The following is a 21,511-nucleotide window of genomic DNA, read 5'->3' as shown; positions in this document are numbered from 1 at the left end:
TTCAGGAAGTGTGTGGGAAAAATTTTCTGAACAGGAGTACTTTTCCTTAAACTGTACCACTCAATCAGCTCCCTTACATACCACTGAACTAAGGAGATGGAAGGATAAAGAGAGGCACAGTGGGTACTGAGGTCTCCTCAAGAGTCTTCTTTCAGAAGCTTTAGGCTCACCCTGTCCTATTTAAAAGCAATTCCTCAGGGGGCAGCTAGATGGCGCAGTGGTTAAAGCACCGGCCCTGAATTCAGGAGTACCTGAGTTCAAATCCGACCTCAGACACTTGACACTTACTAGCTGTGTGACCCTGGGCAAGTCACTTAACCCCCATTGCCTGGGGAAAAAAAAAAGCAATTCCTCAGTAAAAAGGAGATAACCCCCACTGCAAAAAAGAAAAGGTTGACTTCTATAAAATTAAATGAAAGTTGGGTCTCCATTTACTCTTTTGTGTGTGTGTGTGTGTGTGTGTGTGTGTGTGTGTGTGTGAGGCAATTGGGGTTAAGTGACTTGCCCAGGGTCACGCAGTTAGTAAGTGTTAAGTGTCTGAGGCTGGATTTGAATTCAGGTCCTACTAAATCCAGGGCCAGTGCTTTATCCACTGCGCAACCTAGCTGCCCCTCTATTTACTCTTTTTTTTTTTTTAGTGAGGCAATTGGGGTTAAGTGACTTGCCCAAGGTCACACAGCTAGTAAGTGTTAAGTGTCTGAGGCCGGATTTGAACTCAGGTACTCCTGACTCCAGGGCCAGTGCTCTATCCACTGAGCCACCTAGCTGCCCCCCCCCCCTCTGTTTACTCTTAGTCCTGACTGTCCATACCTGGGACCTGGGGCCACAGTTATTTCCTGAGGGAGAAAGGAAGAGGCCCAATCATTATGGATGTCCTTTCCCCCAAAAGTTGACTCTGGAAATACTTGGTCTGCCTGTGTAAGGTATCAATTTAAATAATGTACATTTAATTGATGTCTATGCCTAATTACTAGGTAGGCTGTTATACAAAGTATTACATACATATGATTAATTTTGTTATAATTTTTATTGGGTTCTTAACAGTAGATTCTGTATACAAATGTTCATGTACCCTGAGAATTTCCAAAGATTAGAATTAGCATGCAATGCAAGTTGTAATTACTCAAAGTACCAGGAAAGACTGCAGTCTATTGGCTTTTCATCCCAAATGGTCTCCAGTCTCCTTGACCAAGATGTCACCATCTCCTTTCTTTTATCTTCTGATGCACGTTCAGGAGCATAGTTGATCTGTGGTGTGAGGACTTTGAAACCACAGAAGTGTAACACACCATGCTAGATTCAGAAAGGGAGAAAGGAAGTAATCAGAAATGGTACCCATTGCATTAATACTCAGCTAAAAAGTCAAAAGGAAGTAATAAAAGGGAAGCCTCACTCTTTGAAAATAATTTATAAAACCCAAATCTTTAAAAATTATCAATTCACAGGAAACAAATGAACTGTTCATTAATCAAAGATATTGGATGTTGTAGATCAGAGGAAGTCCTTTGGACTACTGGGCCTTACAAATCCTATTCCTATAATTCAGATAGCTTGAGTCCTTTCCAAACCTTTCCAAACAAAATGATCTGAACCCAAATGCATCACTGAGATATGGTGGTCAGGGCACTGGCTCTGAGTCAGAGGATTAGTGCTCAAATTCCATTCTTAATCACACTTAAATTAAGTTCACACACTTCATTTCCCTGGGCCTCAGTTTCCTCATCTATCAAATGAGAGGGATGGGCCTTTGAGGTCCCTTCGAACTCTTGACCTATGGTTCTATGAAATTAGTTTGGTTAATTATGCAGATTAGTCAGTGAACAGATTGAGGAGAAAGCACATGTCCACTCTTCACTTTGTCTTTCAAAGAAAGCTTTTATTTTGGCACCTCTCTGAGAAGGCACAACTGACCTCAACATCCTTTCTGTTTTGAACTGACCATTTGCCTTTGTTGAAAATATGATCGTTCTAACAATTCATGTCTATTCCTTTACCTCCTTCAACAAGCTTTTCACTCCATTTGTCTCTCATCATACTTTAAGTGTGGGTGTCCTTCAAGGATCTGTCTTCCCCACCCCAATAAGAAAGCTGATCTCATTTATTCTTGTGAACTCAATTATCTGCCTTTAAAGCAGACATTTAAAAATCAACATATTTACTCCCCCCCCCCCCCCCCCCCCCCCCCCGCCAAGTTCCACATTGCTAACTGCTTCAACACGTCCAAAACTGATATCAGCTTCTAGGTCTCACCCACTTTCAGATTTCCATTGAGGGAAACATCCAGGTTAAAAAATTTCAGTCATTTCTGAGTCTCTCTTCCCTCCCCTCCCCTCCCCTCCCCTTCCCTTCCCTTCCTTCTCTTCCTTCTCTTCCTTCTCTTCCCCTCTCTCTCTCTCTCTCTCTCTCTCTCTCTCTCTCTCTCTCTCTCTCTCTCTCTCTCTCTCTCTCTCTCTCCTCATTTTTAATCATTTGCCAAGTCCTTAGTTCTTGAGGGCAGGGACTGTGTTTTTGTCTTTCTTTGTCTCTTCAGTCCTCACTTAACACAATGCCTGGATCATAGTACGCAAATGTTTGTTGACTGATAAAATCTTCTGTATCTCTTCCTATTTCTCCATGAACATGGCCACCCCCCTCGTTCAGGCCCCCATGTCTTCTGATTTTCCTGATTTCAGTCCCTCTCCACTCCAATCCATCCTTCATATCTTGTTAAAGAATCGTCCTTTCTCCAGGCCTGGCACTCCATCCACTTTGCCACCCAGCTCCCCCTCAAAATCAGCTATTCTGACTCAAAAGCCTCCCTCTAACTGCAAAAAACTACCTCCCTGTAGACATAGAGGCAATTTTGTCACCTCACTTTTCAGTATTTCCGCCCTTTTCAAGATACTTAGTAAACTTTTGTTGAATGAATGAAAAAGAAAAAAAGAGAGACACTCTGGGTCCAAAGTGTTTTGAAATTTTACCAAAATGTAAAAATGATAAATTGGTGAACCAGATCATACATGCAAGGAAATGGTCCCTCCCTTTGCCTCTCACCATGACCCACTACCATCCTGAACAACAAACTAATTTTCTATCACTGACTTATCTCCTCTTCTATCCAGCCACTCTTCAGTATAATCAAAGAACTGAGATAATAAATGACTGAGAATAACTAATTAGGAGCCTTTGAACCCATAGAGATTTGTACAACATATGTGTTTAATACATGTGTTGAATTGAACTGGATTGGATTAGATGAATGCACTTGCTATCTAGTATAGAAATCATCACTTTATGGAGTTCGCACTGTGGACAGATCAATGTTTTAAGCAATTAAGTAAAGAGCAGCAATAAAATTTAAAATATAGAAGATATGATCCCTGCCCTCCCTTTAAAGAATCTATGGATGGATAAGAAAGGATGCAACTATAAGAAAACAAATAACAACAATAATACACAGTTATGAACTATATGAGTTCATAATATTTCTAAGTATATAGTTCATATAGTTCATAACATTTCATGTAGTTCATAACATCATATAGTTCATAACATTTCTAAATTCTCCCTGGGGTTTATACTCTTACTATTCTATTCTAATGAGGTCCATCAACTGCTTGAATAAATGAACCTCCCTGGAAAGGGACCCAAGACAGAATACTAAGGTTCCAATTTAAATACCTAAGTGCTGAGAGAAAGATTAATTAAATATAATTCAACATTTATCAAGTGTTTGCATGAGATTCTGTGCTGAGTATTAAAGATACAAAATTTTTTTTAAACCACAGTCCTTCCTTCAAGGAATTTATATTTTACTGGGTAAAATACAATGTGTACAACAAAAGTATAATATAAGGTAGGAAATGATGTGGGCAAAAAAGAAGAGACAGAAAAAATGTTCTGGGAAAAACTAAAGAAATAAAGAACATTTTCATCTAGAGATCAGGGAAGGAAACATAACAGAAGTGGCACTTTAACTGGATCTTGAAGGAACATAAGAATTATGAAAGGCAGAGATGAAGAGAGTATATTCTGTGCATAGGAGACAGCCTGAGTGAATGGTCATGGATGACACATTACATTCAGTCATACAATTTGAGTAGAACATAGGATTTGCGAAGGTGGGTAATGTGAGGTAAGACTGGAAAGGTAGGTTGGAACCAAATTAAGGAGATTCTTAAATGTCAATCTAAGGGGTTTCTAGTTTATTCTAGAGACAATATAGTACCTCCAAAGGTTTTTGAGGAGGAGAGGACGACTGAAAGGATTGAATGATGATGACTACGACAACAACAACAAGGGAATGATCGGGAAAGACTTCTAGTAAGAGGTGACTTGAGTTGAGCTTAAATAGAACCAGGAATGTCAACAGACAGAAGGGGAAAAGGATGAAGAATTCACGAGGCAGAAGATGGAATGTTGTATTTAGGGCACAGCAAGTTAGGCCAATTTGCCTGGCATTTGCAGATGGTGGAGCAATGTGAAATTAGTCTGGAAGGATTGGTTGAAGCTAGACTATGAAGGGCTTTAAATTCAAAACAGTGGAGTTTGCATTTTATCCCATAGGAAATTAGGAGCCAGTGAAGTTTTCTGAGCAGGGAGGTGGCCTGTTCAGAACTGTTTCATGGATATCAATTTGGTAGCTTGAAGAATAGGCAGATATGATTGCTGAGGTTTTGTCAGTCAAAGATAATGGAAAGGGAGGCAGCTAGGCAGCGCAGTGGATAAAGCACCATCCCTGGATTCAGGAGGACCTGAGTTCAAACCCAGCCTCAGACACTTGACACTTATTAGCTGTGTGACCCTGGGCAAGTCACTTAAACTTCATTGCCTGCCCCCAACCCCCCAAAAAAGATAATGGAGAATGTTCTGTTGTTGTTATTTTCAGTTGTGTCTGACTCTTCATGACCCCATTTAGGGTTTTCTTGGCATAGATACTAGATATTTCTTTCTCCAGTTCATTTTGGGTTTTTTTGTTTTGTTTTGTTTTGTTTTGGGTTTTTGCAGGGCAATGAGGGTTAAGTGACTTGCCCAGGGTCACACAGCTAGTAACTGTCAAGTATCTGAGGTCATATTTGAACTCAGGTCCTCCTGAATCTAGGACCTGTGCTTTATCCACTGAGCCACCTAGCTGCCCCCTCCAGTTCATTTTACAGATGAGGAAACTGAGGCAAACAAGGTGAAGTGACTTGTCCAGGGTCACACAGCTAGTAAGTGTCTGAAGCCAGATTTGAACTCAGGAAGATAAGTCTTGCACATAGTAAGTGCTTAATATATGCTTGTTGAAGGAAATGGAAGTCCTCCTGCCCTCAGGGAGAGTTTATTCTACTGGTGCAAACAACACATACACAGATGAAGCAAATACAATCTGAAGTCATGATAAAGAATACTGGACACCTGAGGTATCAGGGAAGGTTTCACAAAAACAGTGACAATTCAGCTGAAGGAAGGAAGCAATTTAGAGAGCTTGAAGGAAGTGAGGATGTTTAACCTGGAGAAAGGAAGACCTGGAGGGATGGGGGGACATGAGAGTTGTGGCTCAGCATTTGAGGGGCAGCCACAGGCAAGAGGAATTAGGTAGATTTTTGCCACTTGGCTCCACAGAACATGGCTCAGAGCAAGGGGTGGAAACTGGAAAGAGGTAGATTTTGATTTTGATTTTGGAATTAGGACTATCCAAATGTAGAATGGGGCTACCTCAGAAGGTATTTTGTTCTCCCTTATTTCAGGCCTTCGATTTTCTTATTCAATGGCATGGATCATAGATCTAGACCCAGAAGATACCTCATGGGTCATTTTAGTCCAACTGCTTTATTTTACAGCTGAGGAAACTGAGGCCCAAGGAGGTTAGGTGACTTATCTGAGGTTATACAGGTAATGTCAGAGTCAGGACTTGAACCCAGGTCCTCTGACCTCCAGGTCAGTACTCTCTCCTATCAACTCTGCTGGATCAGTGATGTTATAGAAAAAACTTCAGGTCAAACCATAGATCATATTAGATGGCCTTTTAAGGACCTTCCAACTCTCTAAATCTGTGATTCTGTGACTTAAGTAGGTGCAAGGTACAATTCTAGTTCTGCAGGGAGCATGGAGTTTCTGGCCCAGCTGCTGAGCCAGCAACCAGTGGTTTTCATCCAGCAGCAGGTGCAAAGAAGCGAGGGAACAGCGACATTGGATGCTAGCCAAGTATTTGTGCTTTACCTGCAGAGGCCATAAGATGTACCTAATATCTCCAGCATATTCCTTTTTAAAATACATTTCGGCAGTCCCAGCAGTAGTGAATGAAAGCAGGGCTGATTTATTCTGTAATTAAAGAAAAGAAAGATTTGTAATTTTTTAAAAAGAAATTCTGGTTAGAAACAATACGATAAATTTAGACTTGGAAGTGGACAGTTGTATGGGCTCCTGAGCTCTCAGCTAGCTTGGGATCTTTCTGCCTATTCTCTTCCAACCACCTAAAGAAAATTTAAAAAAAAAAAAAAGGACGTTCTAAAGTAAAGTTATGTTCTTTTGGGGGAAAACCATAAATTGAGGCATTGGCAACATGTTGCCCAGGGTTTATGTACTAATACAGCAAGGGCAAGTTCATGTTTAGCTCACTTTCTATCTCTCTGTTTGTCTGTGACTGTTTCTTGGCAGCTAAGTGGCACAGTGGATAGAGCACTAGCCCTGAAGTCAGGAGGACCTGAATTCAAATCTCACTTTACACTTAACTGTGTGACCCTGGACAAGTCATTTAACCCCAATTGCCTTAAACATCCAGGGCCATCTCCAGTCATCCTGATGTATATCTTGCCACTGGACCCATATGGCTCTGAAGGAGAGAGAGAGAGGCTGGTGATCTTACATAGTCCTCCCTCATTTAAATCCAATTCACTGCAAGTCATGACATCACCCTGATGTCATTGTTCTCTTTGAGAATGAAGGACCAATGGGGGCAGCTAGGTGGTGCAGTGGATAGAGCACCAGCCCTGGAGTCAGGAGTATCTGAGTTCAAATCTGGCCTCAGACACTTGATACTTAGTAGCTGTGTGACCCTGGGCAAGTCACTTAACCCCCATTGCCTCACTAAAAAAAAAAAGAAAAAGAAAAAAAAAAAGAGAATGAAGGACCAGCAACAACAATCTGCCTATCTGTCAGTGTACCTGTCTGTCTGTCTGTCTATCTATCTATCTAATCTATCACTATCTATGTCTATCTACCTGTCTATTTATTAGTCTGTCTGTCACTATCTGCCTGTCTATATATCTATATGTCCGTTCATCCATCCATCTATGTATCTATCTAAGTATCTCTATATCTATCTATGTATCTATGTATCTATGTATCTATCTATGTATCTATCTATCATTTGAGACTAGAAATGCCTGATTGCATTACTAATTGACATGGGAGCTTCCTTTGATCTCTTCTCCTTTCTATCCTGGGCTGGTTGGCACTTCCTGTTTTCTTTTTTTGTTTTTTGCAGGGCAATGAGGGTTAAGTGACTTGCCCAGAGTCACACAGCTCAAGTGTCTGAGGTCATATTTGAACTCAGGTCCTCCTGAATCCAGGGCTGGTGCTTTATCCACTGTGCCACCTAGTTGCCCCCTGGTTTGCACTTCCTGAGGCAGCTTGGCGCCTCCTCATCTCGATGTTGGAATCCACCATTTTGATGCCAGACTTCACAATTAGGGATAGAGGAGTTTGAGACTAGCTGCCAAGTAAGCTCTCGACAAATGCTTTTGATCAATGGATTGCAGAATTGCCCAGCTCATGTAAGCCCAGAACTCCTTAGCTAAATTCATTCACCAGCCTCAGCCTCTCTAGTGACAAAGGTTACAGAAGTGTAGCACTCCATTGGCCTTTAGCTCACTTTAGTAAAAATCTGAATGTGAAGTTTAGATCTCCAGTGTACATACACAGACCACAGTCCCTGGATAAGTTAGTCTACTTATTTTTGGAGTCCTTGCCTAAGGGCCTAATTCCGTTGATTGGTGACAGAGTATGTGCAAGCTAGACCACTTAACCCACTCACACGTATACAGAAATATTCTAGATATATGTATGTCTGTGTATATCTTGACAAATACAGATACAATAAGACCAAACAGTGATGATATATAAAGAAATATCACATGTGCCCATGCTTTGAACAGGAATTCTGAACACAGGGAGCCATGTAGTCTGGTTAAAATTTACATTGGATGCTCAGTCTATTTCAAAGTAAAATTCAATTTATCTAACTGAAGTAGTTTTATTTGGTAATAGAAATTTGTTAAATATGTATTGTATCTCTTTCCTTTCCACTATATGTATGAATTGATTCAAAAGATAGAACCAGCATACCAAAATTATAATGTGTGTGTGTGTGTGTGTGTGTGTGTGTGTGTGTGTGTGTGTGTATGCTGGACATATGATTGAATTTCAAGAATGTTCCAAGTATCTCCTTCATTAAAAGCTATCTAGTATCTTTATCAAGAAAAACCAGAAAAAACTGGGATGCTAATCCGATGTTGGTGGAGTTGTGAAAAGATCCAACCATTTTGGAGAGCAGTTTGGAACTATGCCCAAAGGGCTATAGAACTGTGCATACCCTTTGATCCAGGATTACCACTGCTAGGTTTATATCCCAAAGACATCCCAAAAAAGAGAAAAAGACCTATTTGTACAAAAATATTTATAGAAGCTCTTTTTGTGGTGGCTAAGAATTAGAAATCAAAGGAAGGCCCATCAATTGGGGAATGGCTAAACAAGCTGTGGTATATGATGGTGATGTTATATTATTGTGCTATAAGATATGACAACAAGGATGATTTCAAAAAGGCCTGGAAAGACTTGTATGAACTGATATATAGTGAAGTGAGCAGAACCAAGAGAACATTGTGCAGAGACAGCAATATTATTTAATGAAGACCTGTGAATGACTTGCCTATTCGCAACAATACAGTGATCCAAGACAATTCCAAAGGACTATTGATGAAACATACTATCCACCTCCAAAGAAAGAACTGATATTGGTTGAAAACAGATGCTATTTTTCACTTTCTTTCATTTTTTTCTTTTATTCAAGTTTTCTTGTACAAAATGGCTACTATGATAATGTTTTACATACTTATACATGTATAACCTAGTCTGCTCACTGCCTCAGAGAAGAGGGAGGGAAGGGAGAGAAGGAGGAATAGAATATGAAATTCAAAACATTAAGTAAAAACATTTATTGTTAAAAAACAAAAAGAAATCCCAAATGGGTTCACAAAGAGTCGAACATAACTGAACAACAACAAAAATGTTGCCAGACTAGGTAGGGCAGTATTGGGATACAGTAACTGGAATGTTGGATGAGAAGAAGGGGGTCTCTAGTTTAAAAACTGGAGATCAAGATGATGGTAAAGAGAAAGTTCAATAGGAGAGAAAGAATGGGAGAAGTTGAAGGAGAAGGTTATGGTCTAACAGAGAAATCTCAGAATTCAACATATTGGACTTGAATGGTTCTTAGGGGTAGTAAGTCCTGTCACTCTTGCCCTGATGTGAAGCAGAGCTGGAGGGGAGCAGAGTTGGAGAACACTGGGATCAAGGAGGAACAGGAAGAGCAGGTGTTATAAATGAAAGTTAAAAAAAAAAGTTGGGGAGGGAAGAGTACGAATGTGGCATAGATGTCACTGAGGAAATAAATGTCTTGGAGAGGTAGCATGGTGTATTGGATAAAACAGTGCCCTTACATCTTGGATTCAAATCCTTCCTCAGACATACCAGTTGTGTGACCCTGGGAGGAACATTTATTGTCTCTGAACTTCAATTTCCTCATCAGTGAAATAGGGATAATTATGATAACCCACAGAACTGTTTTTAGGACCAAATGAGATAAAGCACTTTTGCAGACCTTAAAATGCTATGCTGAATGTGAGCTGTCATCATCACCATCATTTTAAAATTTATTTTTGTCGTTGTTGTTGTTGATGGTGATGGTAGATGATGATGACCTTAGGGAGATAAGAAAAAGACAGTGTTGGGGCAGCTAGGTGGCTCAGTGGATAGAGCACCAGCCCTGGATTCAGGAGGACCTGAGTTCAAATCCGGCCTCAGACACTTAACACTTACTAGCTGTGTGACCCTGGGCAAGTCACTTAACCCCAGTTGCCTCACCAAAAAAAAAAAAGAAAAGAAAAAGAAAAAAAAGAAAAAGGCAGTGTCATTAATTACTTTGAACATGTAGGCAGCCTTGCTCTTTAAGAAATACCTCAGGGGCAGCTAGATGGCACAGTGGATAAAGCACTGGCCCTGGATTCAGGAGGACCTGAGTTCAAATCCAGCCTCAGACACTTAACACTTACTAGCTGTGTGGCCCTGGGCAAGTCACTTAACCCCAGTTGCCTCACCAAAAAAAAAAAATTAAAAAAAAAAAGAAATACCTCAAAATATGTGGTTTATCTTGGTCCAAGCTGGGTTTATATCATGAAAAAGAAGCCAAAGCTCCTTCTCTCTAAGTGAGAAAACCAATCAAATAGGAAAGAAGACTGCAGACTTTTGATTCTAAGATGGTTTTAGAAACTGGCATACGCTATATGAAACCTTTCTTCCACAAATGATGAATCCAACATATTCCACAGCACATACCTGAAAGAAACCATTTTTGAAGTATTTCGGGATTTCATAGGCAAATCCTTGGCAGAGCACTCGGTCTATCCAGCCCTTCAGGATGGCCGGCACACTGTACCAATACAGAGGGAACTACAGAAAAGAAAGAACACCCTCAGTCACAAGTCAGAGGTAAATACCTCACCCTGGTGGGGAAATGCATTCAAGATATCTGGCCTCAGACACTCACTGGTTGTGTGACCTGGGGCAAGTCACTTTACCCTGTTTGCCTCAGTTTCTTCATCTGTAAAATGAGCTGGAGAAGGAAATGGCAAACCACCCCAGTACCTCTGCCAAGAAAACCCCAAATAGGGTCATGAAGAGCCTGATATGAATGAAAAAACGACTGAACAACAAAAAAATATAAATGGATATTTAAAAATTACTGTCATTCTCCTTCTCAGCTGGCTTTTAAAAAAATTCAACATACCTCTTAAATAATTTTGTTTAATTATATAAAAAGTATTCTATTAAATGTTTCCAAACCTATTCCTTAGGAGCAGTAAACAAAATATTAATCAGTAAAAAACTACTTCAGTAAAGCACATGGTATATAGGTAGCTTCATTATGAATTTTTCATTTCACAAAGATAGTCTTTGTCTAAAAAGATATTCTGTCTAAAATCTTGGTAGATAAAATGATAATGGATTTAATTTTAGAATTATTGAATTAATATACACACATGCACACACACACACACACACACACACACACACACACACACACACACACACACACACTTTTTTTGAGACCATCTCATCCAACCTTCCACCCAGTGAAGGATTGGAGATGTTTAAGTTAGAAAAAAGAATGCTTAGGGACAAATATGATGGCTATCTCCAATAGAGGAATTAAACTGTTTTTTGTTTCATTCCAGAAGGTAGAACTAGGAGCCATAGGTAGAAGTTACAAAGAGGCAGATTTAGGTCTGATTTCAGGAAGAGCTTCCTATTAATTAGAGCTAGCCAACAATGGGGCAGCTAGGTGGTGCAGTGGATAGAGCACTGAACTTGGAATCAGGAAGACTCTTCTTCCTGAGTTCAAACCCACCCTCAGACACTTACTATCTCTGTGACCCTGGGGAAGTCATTTAATCTGTTTTACCTCAGTTTCCTCATCTATAAAACGGGCTGGAGAAGGAAATAGCAAATTACTCCAGTATCTTTGCCAAGAAACCCCCCAAGTAGGGTGATGGAAGAGTTGAACATAACTAAAAACAACTGAAAAACAATAATAAAAACAATAGATAAGTCTCAGAAGGTTCCCCTTCATTCTGTAGTGAGTGAGGCATAAACCTTAAGTATAAGCAAGATGATTGATCACCTATTGGAAAATAGAGGCGACCCTTTCCAAGTATGAGTTGGACTAGATGGTTACTGAAATTCTGTTACTCTTTTATATGACCCAAACCCTTTGGATTAATTCATTTGTTTTAATGTAGGTCTGAAATTTGGTCTATGATGGCATTTATTAAAAAATAAATTAAAAAACACACACAAAAAAACCAAACAAGAAAACAAAACCAAACAAAAAAACCCCAAACAAAAATAAATCAAGCTTCATATTTTCAGAGTCTATAGAAATTTCTATTGGCTAAATGACCACATTGCAAATATTCCTTTGAATAAGGAGAATTTAGTGAAACTGGATTTTTAAAAATGCTTTTCCAATCCTCTAGAGAAACTGGTAATATAACATGGGTTTGATCTACTTCTCCCAGGTCTTACTATATGTTAGTTGTTTCAGTCATGTATGACTCTCAGTAACATCATTTGGGGTTTTCTTGGCAGAGATACTGGGGTGATTTGCTATTTCCTTCAGTCCATTTTACAGATGAAGAAACTGAAGCAAACAGGGTGAAGTGACTTGCTCAGGGTCACACAGCTAGTGTCTGAGGCTAGATTTGAACTCAATGTATTACCAAGGAAAGAGATTTGTACTTTTGCATTGACATAAACAAAAATTTTACTGATATATTTATTTTTTCATTACCTTCATTTCCAAACATCTTTCCCACCTCCCACCCTCAATCCCTGATAACAAGTCAGTTTAGCAAAACTAACTGAGACATATCAGTCAAGGCTGAAGGTATTAGCCATGTTCTCATATTTAGTCTTTTGCATTAATTTTTAATATATATGTCAAATTCTCACTTGGTGCAAAATGGCAAAAAACATCAGGTACTTGGCAGATCTTTTCAGTTAGGTTTTCATAAGAGCTAGGTGAGACATTGATGACGCAGAGCTCCACAATGTCCACGAGAGGGCAGCATTTCCACATGCTTTGCCAGGCCCAGGCCCTTGGGCCCCTAACTCTTCACACAGCCAAGGCATGAAAAGGTATCTACTGACACCCCACTCTGACCCACTTGGATTTAGTTAGCAGACAGGTTTATGAGGCCCTCTAACTTTTTCCACCAAGGCCACAATTACAGCTCAGGAGATGGCCTCTCCTCCGCTCACAGTTTTATTCGAGATGGTTTTAAATAGGTTAAAACACATGGGGCTGAGTTCTTTATTCAGGATTCTGGGAAGCAGCTATACAGGCATACCTTGAAGAAATTGAGGGTTTGATTTCTGATCACCACAATAAAGAGACTATCACAATAAAGCAAGATACACAAATTTCTTGGTTTCCCAAGAAATATATATATTTAAAGCTGTTATTGTTGGTTTTCTTGACAGAGATACTGGGGTGGTTTGCCATTTCCTTCTCCAGTTCATTTTACATGTGAGGAAACTGAGGCAGACAGGGTGAAGTGACTTGCCCAGCATCATACAACTAACTAGTAGTTTCTGAGGTCAGATCTGAATTCAGGTCTTCTTGACTCCAAGCCCAATGCTCTTTCTACTGTATCTCCAAGCTGCCCATATAAAATTTAGGTCTACACTATACTGTAGTCTATTACATGTGCAATAGTATCGTGTCTAGGGGCAGGTAGGTGGCGCAGTGGGTAAAGTACCGGCCCTGGGACCTGAGTTCAAATCTGGCCTCAGACACTAGCTGTGTGACCCTGGGCAAGTCACTTAACTCCCATTGCCCTGCAAAAAATTAAAATAAAATAAAATAGTATCATGTCTAAAAATGTACATAACTTAATTTAAAAATAATTTATTGCTAAAAAATGCTACCTATCATCTGACCGTTCAGGGAGTCACAGTCTTTTTTTTTTTTTTTTTGGTGAGAGGCAATTGAGGTTAAGTGACTTGCCCAGGGTCATACAACTAGTAAGTGTTAAGTGTCTGAGGCTGGATTTGAACTCAGGTCCTCTTGAATCCAGGGCCGGTGCTCTATCCACTGCGCTACCTAGCTCCCCCGAGTCACAGTCTTTTTGGTGGAGAAGGGCCTTGCCTCAGTGTTGATGGCTGCTGACTGATCAGGGTGGTGGTTGCTTAAGGCTGGGGTGGTTGTAGCAATTTCTTAAAATAGGTCAACAATAAAGTTTGCCACACAGATTGACTCTTCCTTTCACTTGAACACTTAGGAGTCACTGTAGGGTTATTAATTGGCCTCATTTCAATATTATTGTGTCTCAGGGAAGAGGGAGGTCCAAGGAGAGGGAGGGAGATTGGGACCACCTGTTGGTGGAGGAGTCAGAATGTGCACAACATTTAGGGATTAAGTTGGCCATCTTTATGGGCCTCCTTGTGAGGTCTCAAAACAATTATAACAGTAATATCAAATATCCCTGATCACAGATCGCCATAATCAATATAATAAAAAATAATCATGGGGCAGCTAGGTGGCACAGTGGATAGAGCACCGGCCCTGGAGTCAGGAGTACCTGAGTTCAAAACCGGCCTCAGACACTTAACACTTACTAGCTGTGTGACCCTGGGCAAGTCACTTAATCCCAATTGCCTCACTAAAAAAAAATAATAATAATAATCATGAAAAAGTTTGAAATATTGCGAAAACTACCAAAATGCGACACAGAGACATGATTTGAACGCATGACGTTGGAAAAATGGCCCAGGTGGAATTGATCAAGGTAGGGTTGCCATAGATCTTTACTTTGTAAAAAAAACCAAAACAACAACAGCACAATACATGTGAACCCTCAATAAATCGAAGTGTAATAAAATGAGGTAGCCCATATATATATATAACCCTCAGATTAGAAGTTACTGGTCAAAAGGACAAGTCACTGAAGCGAAAGGAAGAGCTGAGCTAATTAATAACCAGAAATGTGGAACAAAGGAAGAATTTTGCTTTCAGGATCTGGCTAATTCAGGTGAAAGTATTTTTTCGACCTGAACTGTCTGAATAATTTCTTGTTTGGACCTAACTAGTAGTTGCTGCAGTCTTGGGGACCCATAAGATGAAAGGAAGCTTCCGGGTGTGTGGACAGGGCATTTCTTGGACTAGTGAGCAGAGTACAGGACCCTTTATTAATATTTTGCTTGGGATCCCAAGATTTAGATTTATAACAAAGAAGACAGGTATTGTGCTAAGCTAATAAGGTTATACCTCACTAAATGGTGCTATGATATATCATGCTTTGGTGACCAGGATAATGAGATTTCTAATACTAAGAAGCATCACCTAAAAGTATTTACTCCCAACATATTTGATCAAAGGGAAAACTCACCTGAAATATTACTAGATCAGCTTCTTGCAGTTTCTTCTGCTCCTCAACCACATCACTGGACAGAGATTGTTTCTTATAAGCCTCATATGTTTCTACAGCATAATTGAAGGATTTTGGGTTGCTTAGAGCACCTGAAGAGAAAATCACTGGGCTCAATTATTCTTATTCCCAGTATTTTAAAGAAATCTGGTTCCAATAATCCCCTTAAAATGTCACAGGTGCTCCCCCAAAAGACTGAGAACTAATATCCTTCCTCTAGGAGATAGATATGATAGGTCACAAAATTAATTGTGCTACATTCCATCAAATACCATTTATTTGATCAAAGGCCAATCCACTTATTTGGTATTAGCTGATCTCAGCTAGGTGACAGAAGGAAAGAATTCTGATTTATTTACACCAGAGGTATCAAACTTGGGACCTACCTGTTGGGCAAAACCCAACCTAAGCTAAATTAAAATGTAATTGGGAAATGTTTAACAAAATAAATAAAAATACAACAGAGATGATGTTAATTTGTGTTTTTCTGAGTTAATGTGCATCTTGCTACAAGGATCTGTTTCTGACACTACTGATTTACATTAAGGTTTGAATGACTGAAAGCTCCCTATGCAAGGACCTCTCCCCCCAAGCTCCTTGCCCCACACCCAACACACCTATCCAGTATCCCCAAAGATTTATATTTTCAAAGAGAGGCTTATGAACATAAATAAAATTTAAATTCCTTGAATTTTACTCATTGTGACTATGTGAAATATCTCTGACACCTTAGTGGAGATATTTTTAGGCAAGAAGGTGTAAAACCAGCTCCCTTTGAGAGAACTGATCATCTGCGTGTCCTGTTGCTTTCTCTCTTTCTCTCTTCTCTTTTTCCAAGATGACTAGGAGAAAGCTTCTCCAGATAGAGATCCTTTAGCTCCTCTGCTTTCTTTTTTCTTTTCTTTTTTTTAGGGCAATGAGGATTAAGTGACTTGCCCAGGGTCACACAGCTAGTAAGTGTCAAGTGTCCGAGGCTGGATTTGAACTCAGGTACTCCTGAATCCAGGGCCGGTGCTCTATCCACTGCGCCACCTAGCTGCCCCCTGATCCATTCATTCTTTAGGATGAGATTATTTAATTTCTAATTAATTTTTGGTCTATCTTTCCATGGCCCTTTATTACACATAATTTTTATTGCATCATGATCTGAAAAAGATGCGTTTATTATTTCTGCCTTTCTGCATTTGACTGTGAGGGTGTGTGTGTTTTTGAGGGGCAATGAGGGTTAAGTGACTTGCCCAGGGTCACACAGCTAGTAAGTGTCAAGTGTCTGAGGCTGGATTTGAACTCAGGTCTTCCTGAATCCAGGGCTGGTGTTTTATCCACTGCGCCAACTAGCTGCCCCCAGCTGTGAAGTTTTTATGCCCTAATACATGGTCAATTTTTGTGTAGGTACCATGTACTGCTGAGAAAAAGGTATATTCCTTTCTATCCCCATTCAGTTTTCTCCAGAGGCCAATCATATTTAATTTTTCTAAAATTATATTTACATCCTTAACTTCTTTCTTATTTATTTTGTAGTTAGATTTATCCAGCTCTGAGAAGAGGAGTTTGAGGTCCTGCAGTAGTATAGTTTTGCTGTCTATTTCTTCCTGTAACTCACTTAACTTCTCTAAGAATTTGGATGCTGTACTACTTGGTGCATATATATTGAGTATTGATATTACTTCATTGTCTATGGTACCTTTTATCGAGATGTAGTTTCCTTCCTTATCTCTTTTAATTAGGTCTACTTTTGCTTTTGCTTTGTCTGAGAGGATTACTACCTGTGTTTTTTTTACTTCAACTGAAGCATAATATATTCTGCTCCAGCCTTTTACCTTTACTCTGTGTGTATTTCTCTGCTTCAAATGTGTTTCTTGTAAACAACATAATGTAGGATTCTAGTTTTTCATCCACTCTGCTGATATTTTTTAAAAAAGAGAAAATTTAGGGGCAGCTAGGTGGCACAGTGGATAGAGCACTGGCCCTGGAGTCAGGAGGACCTGAGTTCAAATCCAGCCTCAGACACTTAACACTTACTAGCTGTGTGACCCTGGGCAAGTCACTTAACCCCAATTGCCTCACTAAAAAAAAAAAAGAGAGAGAGAGAGAGAAAAAAAAAATTTGGACTGTGATTCCCCAAGGTGATCTCCTGGCTACTGCCCCGTAAAGTAGTCTCCCCAACCCAGTAGAAGAGAAATGCTGCCTCTGGGGAACAAGGTAGGATTGTAGGAGCTAGACTGTCAGTAGTCTTGATTCCTCCCCCAAATTAATAACTAAACCGTTTACAAAGGCTCAGTGTCCAGGAGTGCTTCTGTTCATGGTATAGGATTCATTTAGAACTTGTAAAATCTTTTATTAATATCCAGAAAGAAAATTGGTTGCCCCTTGTTATACATTCACTTGAGACAAAGGTTGGTGGATCTCTTGAGAGAAAGGAAACAAGTACTTTTTTTTTTTTTTGGTGAAGCAACTGGGGTTAAGTGACTTGCCTAGAGTCACTGAGCCACCTAGCTGCCCCAACAAGTACTTTTAAGAAAAGTAATTGGCTTATGGGTTTAACCTACCACTCACCCACAATATCATTCTTTGTTGCTCTTGGCTCAAAGTTCATTGCATACAGATCAGACACAGTGACTTGGCAGCCCTGGCGGCTCAGTTCAGTCACAGCTGCATCCTTCAAGGATCCATTCATAGACTTGGGCTCCTGATGTGCATAGACTATGAGGACTCGTTTCCCTGGATCAGAGAATGAAAAAATTAAAAATCTCAAAAAAAACCCCCAACTCCCTTGAAGAACAATTTCTCTGCATCACAATTCAATGAAGAAGAAGAAAATCGTGGCATTTCTATACACATTAGGCATGTGAAGCAAAGTGATTAAAATACTTCTTCCTGCATGAATGGTTGGGACAGTTTGATTTGTAGTCAGTCCTCATACCGAAGAACTTCCTTCCCTTCCCCTCTTCCCTCCCTGCATTTCCCCTTCCCCACTTCCCCTTCTCCCTTTCTCCTTTCTTTCCTTTTCCCATCCTTCCATGTCCTTCCCTTCTTCTCTTCCTCTCTCTTTTCCTTCCTTCCTTCCTTCCTTCCTTCCTTCCTTCCTTCCTTCCTTCCTTCCTTCCTTCCTTCCTTCCTTCCTTCCTTCCTTCCTTCCTTCCTTCCTTCCTTCCTTTTCCCCATCTGTAATTTACTATATATCTATCCTATCTCTCTTATTCAAATATGAGTTCCTTGAGTGGAGACCACACTTTTTTTTTTTTTTTTTGCCTTTCTTCTAATTTCCGACACTTAGCACAGTACCTGGAACATAATAAAGGCTTAACTTAATAAATCCTTGTCAATTGTTGGATTGAATTGGTTTTGGGAAGTCCCACTATGATGAGGAAACTCCTTCTACTGATGCAGGTTATAAAAAAATTTATAATTTTACAGAGTTGCTTGAGGCCATGAGAAGTTGAGACTCGCTCAGTCTCACAGCCAGAATATGTTAAAGTGAGGACACAAAACCAGGTTTGCTGACTCAGAGGCTCCTTCTCCCTCCACTTTCCCAACCTGCCTCTCTCATTCTGTTTTGACGTTCCTTCAAACATTAATCTACTTGTTGTAAAACCTTGACCTGACATGGTTTGCCTATTGGGTGGGTTTTTTTTTTTCTCTATGACCCAACATCTGTGGCAACTGAGGTTAAGTTGTTCCATTCATGGTTTTGAGCTTCCTGTTAAGAGTACAAAAGACAAGAGAACAAACACCATGCAGCCGAAAAAGTAGAGTTGTGGCTCACTCCACTAAGTACACAGGTTAAGACACGTGAGTTATACTAATGATTAATATTTAACCTTAACTTAAAAAAAAAGCTAATATTTCTTACCTGCCATTTCCCAGAAGGATAAAGCCTTTTTTCCTTTCAGAAAATGTTATTTCACCTATATGGATGTTAATATAGAAGAGATTTGCCTCTGACAATGGATGTTGAAATGGTCAGCACTCAGCCTCCACCTTGATTCCCACAATTTTCAATTTTAGGAATACACCACTTTATGGAAGAGAAAAGTCACATGTTCACAGAAGAGGCACCAATAGGAATGGGGTGGCGGGGTGGGGAAAGCCGTAGATTATGAAGTGGCACACTGCCTGCCTAGTCTTCCCTGCTGTTTGAAGGCAGAGGAGGAGCCTGGGAGAAACTTCTAGAAAATCAGAGAAATCTTGCTCAGGTATTAGCCACAGCTAGATCGAAAGTCAACTAATCAATTGTTGTTGTTTGTCCTTCACACTCCAAAAAGGAGCAATGACACCACTATGTTGGGGTCAAGGTACAGTATGTCTGATTGTGGCTGATCAGACCAGTATGAGCACAGACGGCTCTACCGCAGGTCAGGCACAAATAGTCCAGTTGAACATTTGGGATGGAGTTGTCTCTAAATTTGTACATCTCACTTTTCTTTTTAGTTACTGCAATTCTGTTTTACTCACAGAGCACAGAGCCTTCTTTGATGTGGGCACACCATGCTGGGCACTCCTGCGCCAGTGTGTCCCATGACTTATAAGCATTGAGGTCTCCACAATTTTATGTAGGATGGGAAAAGAGTGATAACTGAAATATCTTCATATACATTGTGTCTTTGGAGTTTTGTGAGGTAGGCTATTATCTTCCTTTTACAGGTTAGGAACCTGAGATTGTGAAGTCAAGTAGTTACCTAGGCTCACGATGTAGTAGTAGTAATAGTAGTAACAACAACTAGAATTTATATAGCACTTTAGGGTTTGTGAAGTGCTTTATGAATATTATAACATTTTATCCTCACCCTGGGAGGAAGGTGCTATTGTTGTCCCTGTTTTACAGATGAGGAAATTGAGGTAGAAGAAGTTAAGTGACTTGCCCAGGGTCAAGTGTCTAAGGCCAGATTCAAACTTAGATTTTTCTGACTCTAGGTCCAGACCTCTAACCACTGCACTATCTATGTGCCACAAGATAGGATTGAACCCAGGTCTTCTTGATCCTAATTCCAACCCTCTAACCACTTTCCTAAAACACTGTCTCCCAAAGGTCTTTTAACTGCTAATCTGGAGGCATTTTCTCAGTGCTCGTTCTTCTTGGCCTTTCTTTAGCATTTGATCCAGTTGACCATCTGTTCCTTTTGGATATGATGGTGTCCATGAAGTTTTGTGACTTTCCCATCTCTTGGGCAGCTTCCTACCTGTCTGACCATTCCTTTTCATGTCTCCTTTGCAGGATCATCATCATGTTCCACACCCTCTGAGAATCTTTAGATCCCTTCCAGCTCCAAATGCTATCATCGCCCTCAGCGTTCACAAGACATCTCTCTAATAATTAAGTCTAGAGCAGCTAGGTGGCGAAGTGGATAAAGCACTGGCTCTGGATTTAGGAGGACCCGAGTTCAAATTCCATCTCAGACACTTGACACTAGCTGTGTTACCCTGGGCATTGTCCTGCAAAAAAAATTAATAAATTTACCTAGAGCTCAAGGAGAAGCAGTATAGAATGTCAAAAAACCAAAAGGGCATTTAAAGCTATGTCCATACAAAGAAAAACAAGGAATGCCCATCTTCCTTGTATAATGTTTTTTTTAATTTAATTTTTATTTTTTCAAAGCATAGAGACTTTTTTAAATCCTTTTTTTCTAGTTTCAAATTCTCTCTCTCTCTCTCTCTCTCTCTCTCTACTCCATCCCTTACCCAAAGAGAAAGGAAGAAAAAGCAAAATCCATTACAAATATGTATTATCAGGCAAAACAAATTCCCCCATTAGCCCCTTCCCAGGACCCCTAAAAGGAAGAAAAAGAAATAAAGTAAAGAAAATGCACTTTAATCAGTACTCTGAATCCATTCCTTCATTGTCCGCAGGTGGATAACACGTTTCATCTTGAGTTCTTTGGAATTGTGCAATGTTAATATAATGTTAGGAACTAGAGCAATGATTTCACTCTTATAGGGAACTCTTAGGTAATGAAATTCCCTCTACACATGCACAACAGCATCCTGTCTGGGCTGACTTGAGCACAGAGAGGTTTGGTGAATTGCCCAGGGTTACATAGTCAGTATGTGTGAGAGGTAGGACTTGACCTAACTGCAGGGTCAGTATTCTATCCACTATGACAGCCCCTCTCCATCTTGACATAAGACAAAGAAAAGAAATAGAATTTGTTTAATCTGTCTACTTGTTCAATTTATATTTGGCTTCTATAGTATGATCAAAAGGAGAAATTTAAAGGAATAAAACAAAAACCATAAAAACAGTAAAATCTGGGTGTAAAATCACTGCTGCTGGGAGAGGTAGAGGC

The 21,511-nt window shown here is 39.9% G+C and overlaps 1 protein-coding gene across 1 annotated transcript; it reads right to left on the bottom strand.

The window, feature by feature from the left end:
• Positions 1-1,012: 1,012 nt before the first annotated feature.
• On the bottom strand, positions 1,013-19,361 carry LOC122734995 (ribosyldihydronicotinamide dehydrogenase [quinone]-like). The gene is made up of 6 exons (XM_043976231.1): positions 19,081-19,361; positions 17,784-17,948; positions 15,189-15,319; positions 10,576-10,689; positions 6,181-6,282; positions 1,013-1,293 (listed from the first exon to the last, which is right to left on the bottom strand). Exons 1-6 carry the CDS (start codon positions 19,085-19,087, stop codon positions 1,120-1,122), a joined length of 693 nt encoding a protein of 230 aa, XP_043832166.1. The 5' UTR covers positions 19,088-19,361; the 3' UTR covers positions 1,013-1,119.
• Between the last annotated feature and the right edge of the window lie 2,150 nt (positions 19,362-21,511).

The sequence above is a fragment of the Dromiciops gliroides genome, chromosome 1 (genome assembly GCF_019393635.1).
Source record: "Dromiciops gliroides isolate mDroGli1 chromosome 1, mDroGli1.pri, whole genome shotgun sequence".
Classification (NCBI taxonomy): domain Eukaryota; kingdom Metazoa; phylum Chordata; class Mammalia; order Microbiotheria; family Microbiotheriidae; genus Dromiciops; species Dromiciops gliroides.
The sequence above is the reverse complement of the archived record's forward strand: the minus strand, read 5'-3'. Positions and strand labels throughout refer to the sequence as shown.

Excerpts from the sequence above, each read along its gene's own strand:
- LOC122734995 (XM_043976231.1), bottom strand. Across the intron at positions 10,690-15,188 it reads CTGATCTAGTAATATTTCAG|TTCCCTCTGTATTGGTACAG; the intron begins GTGAGTTTTCCC and ends TCTTTTCTGTAG. Across the intron at positions 1,294-6,180 it reads ACATCTTATGGCCTCTGCAG|CATGGTGTGTTACACTTCTG; the intron begins GTAAAGCACAAA and ends TTCTGAATCTAG.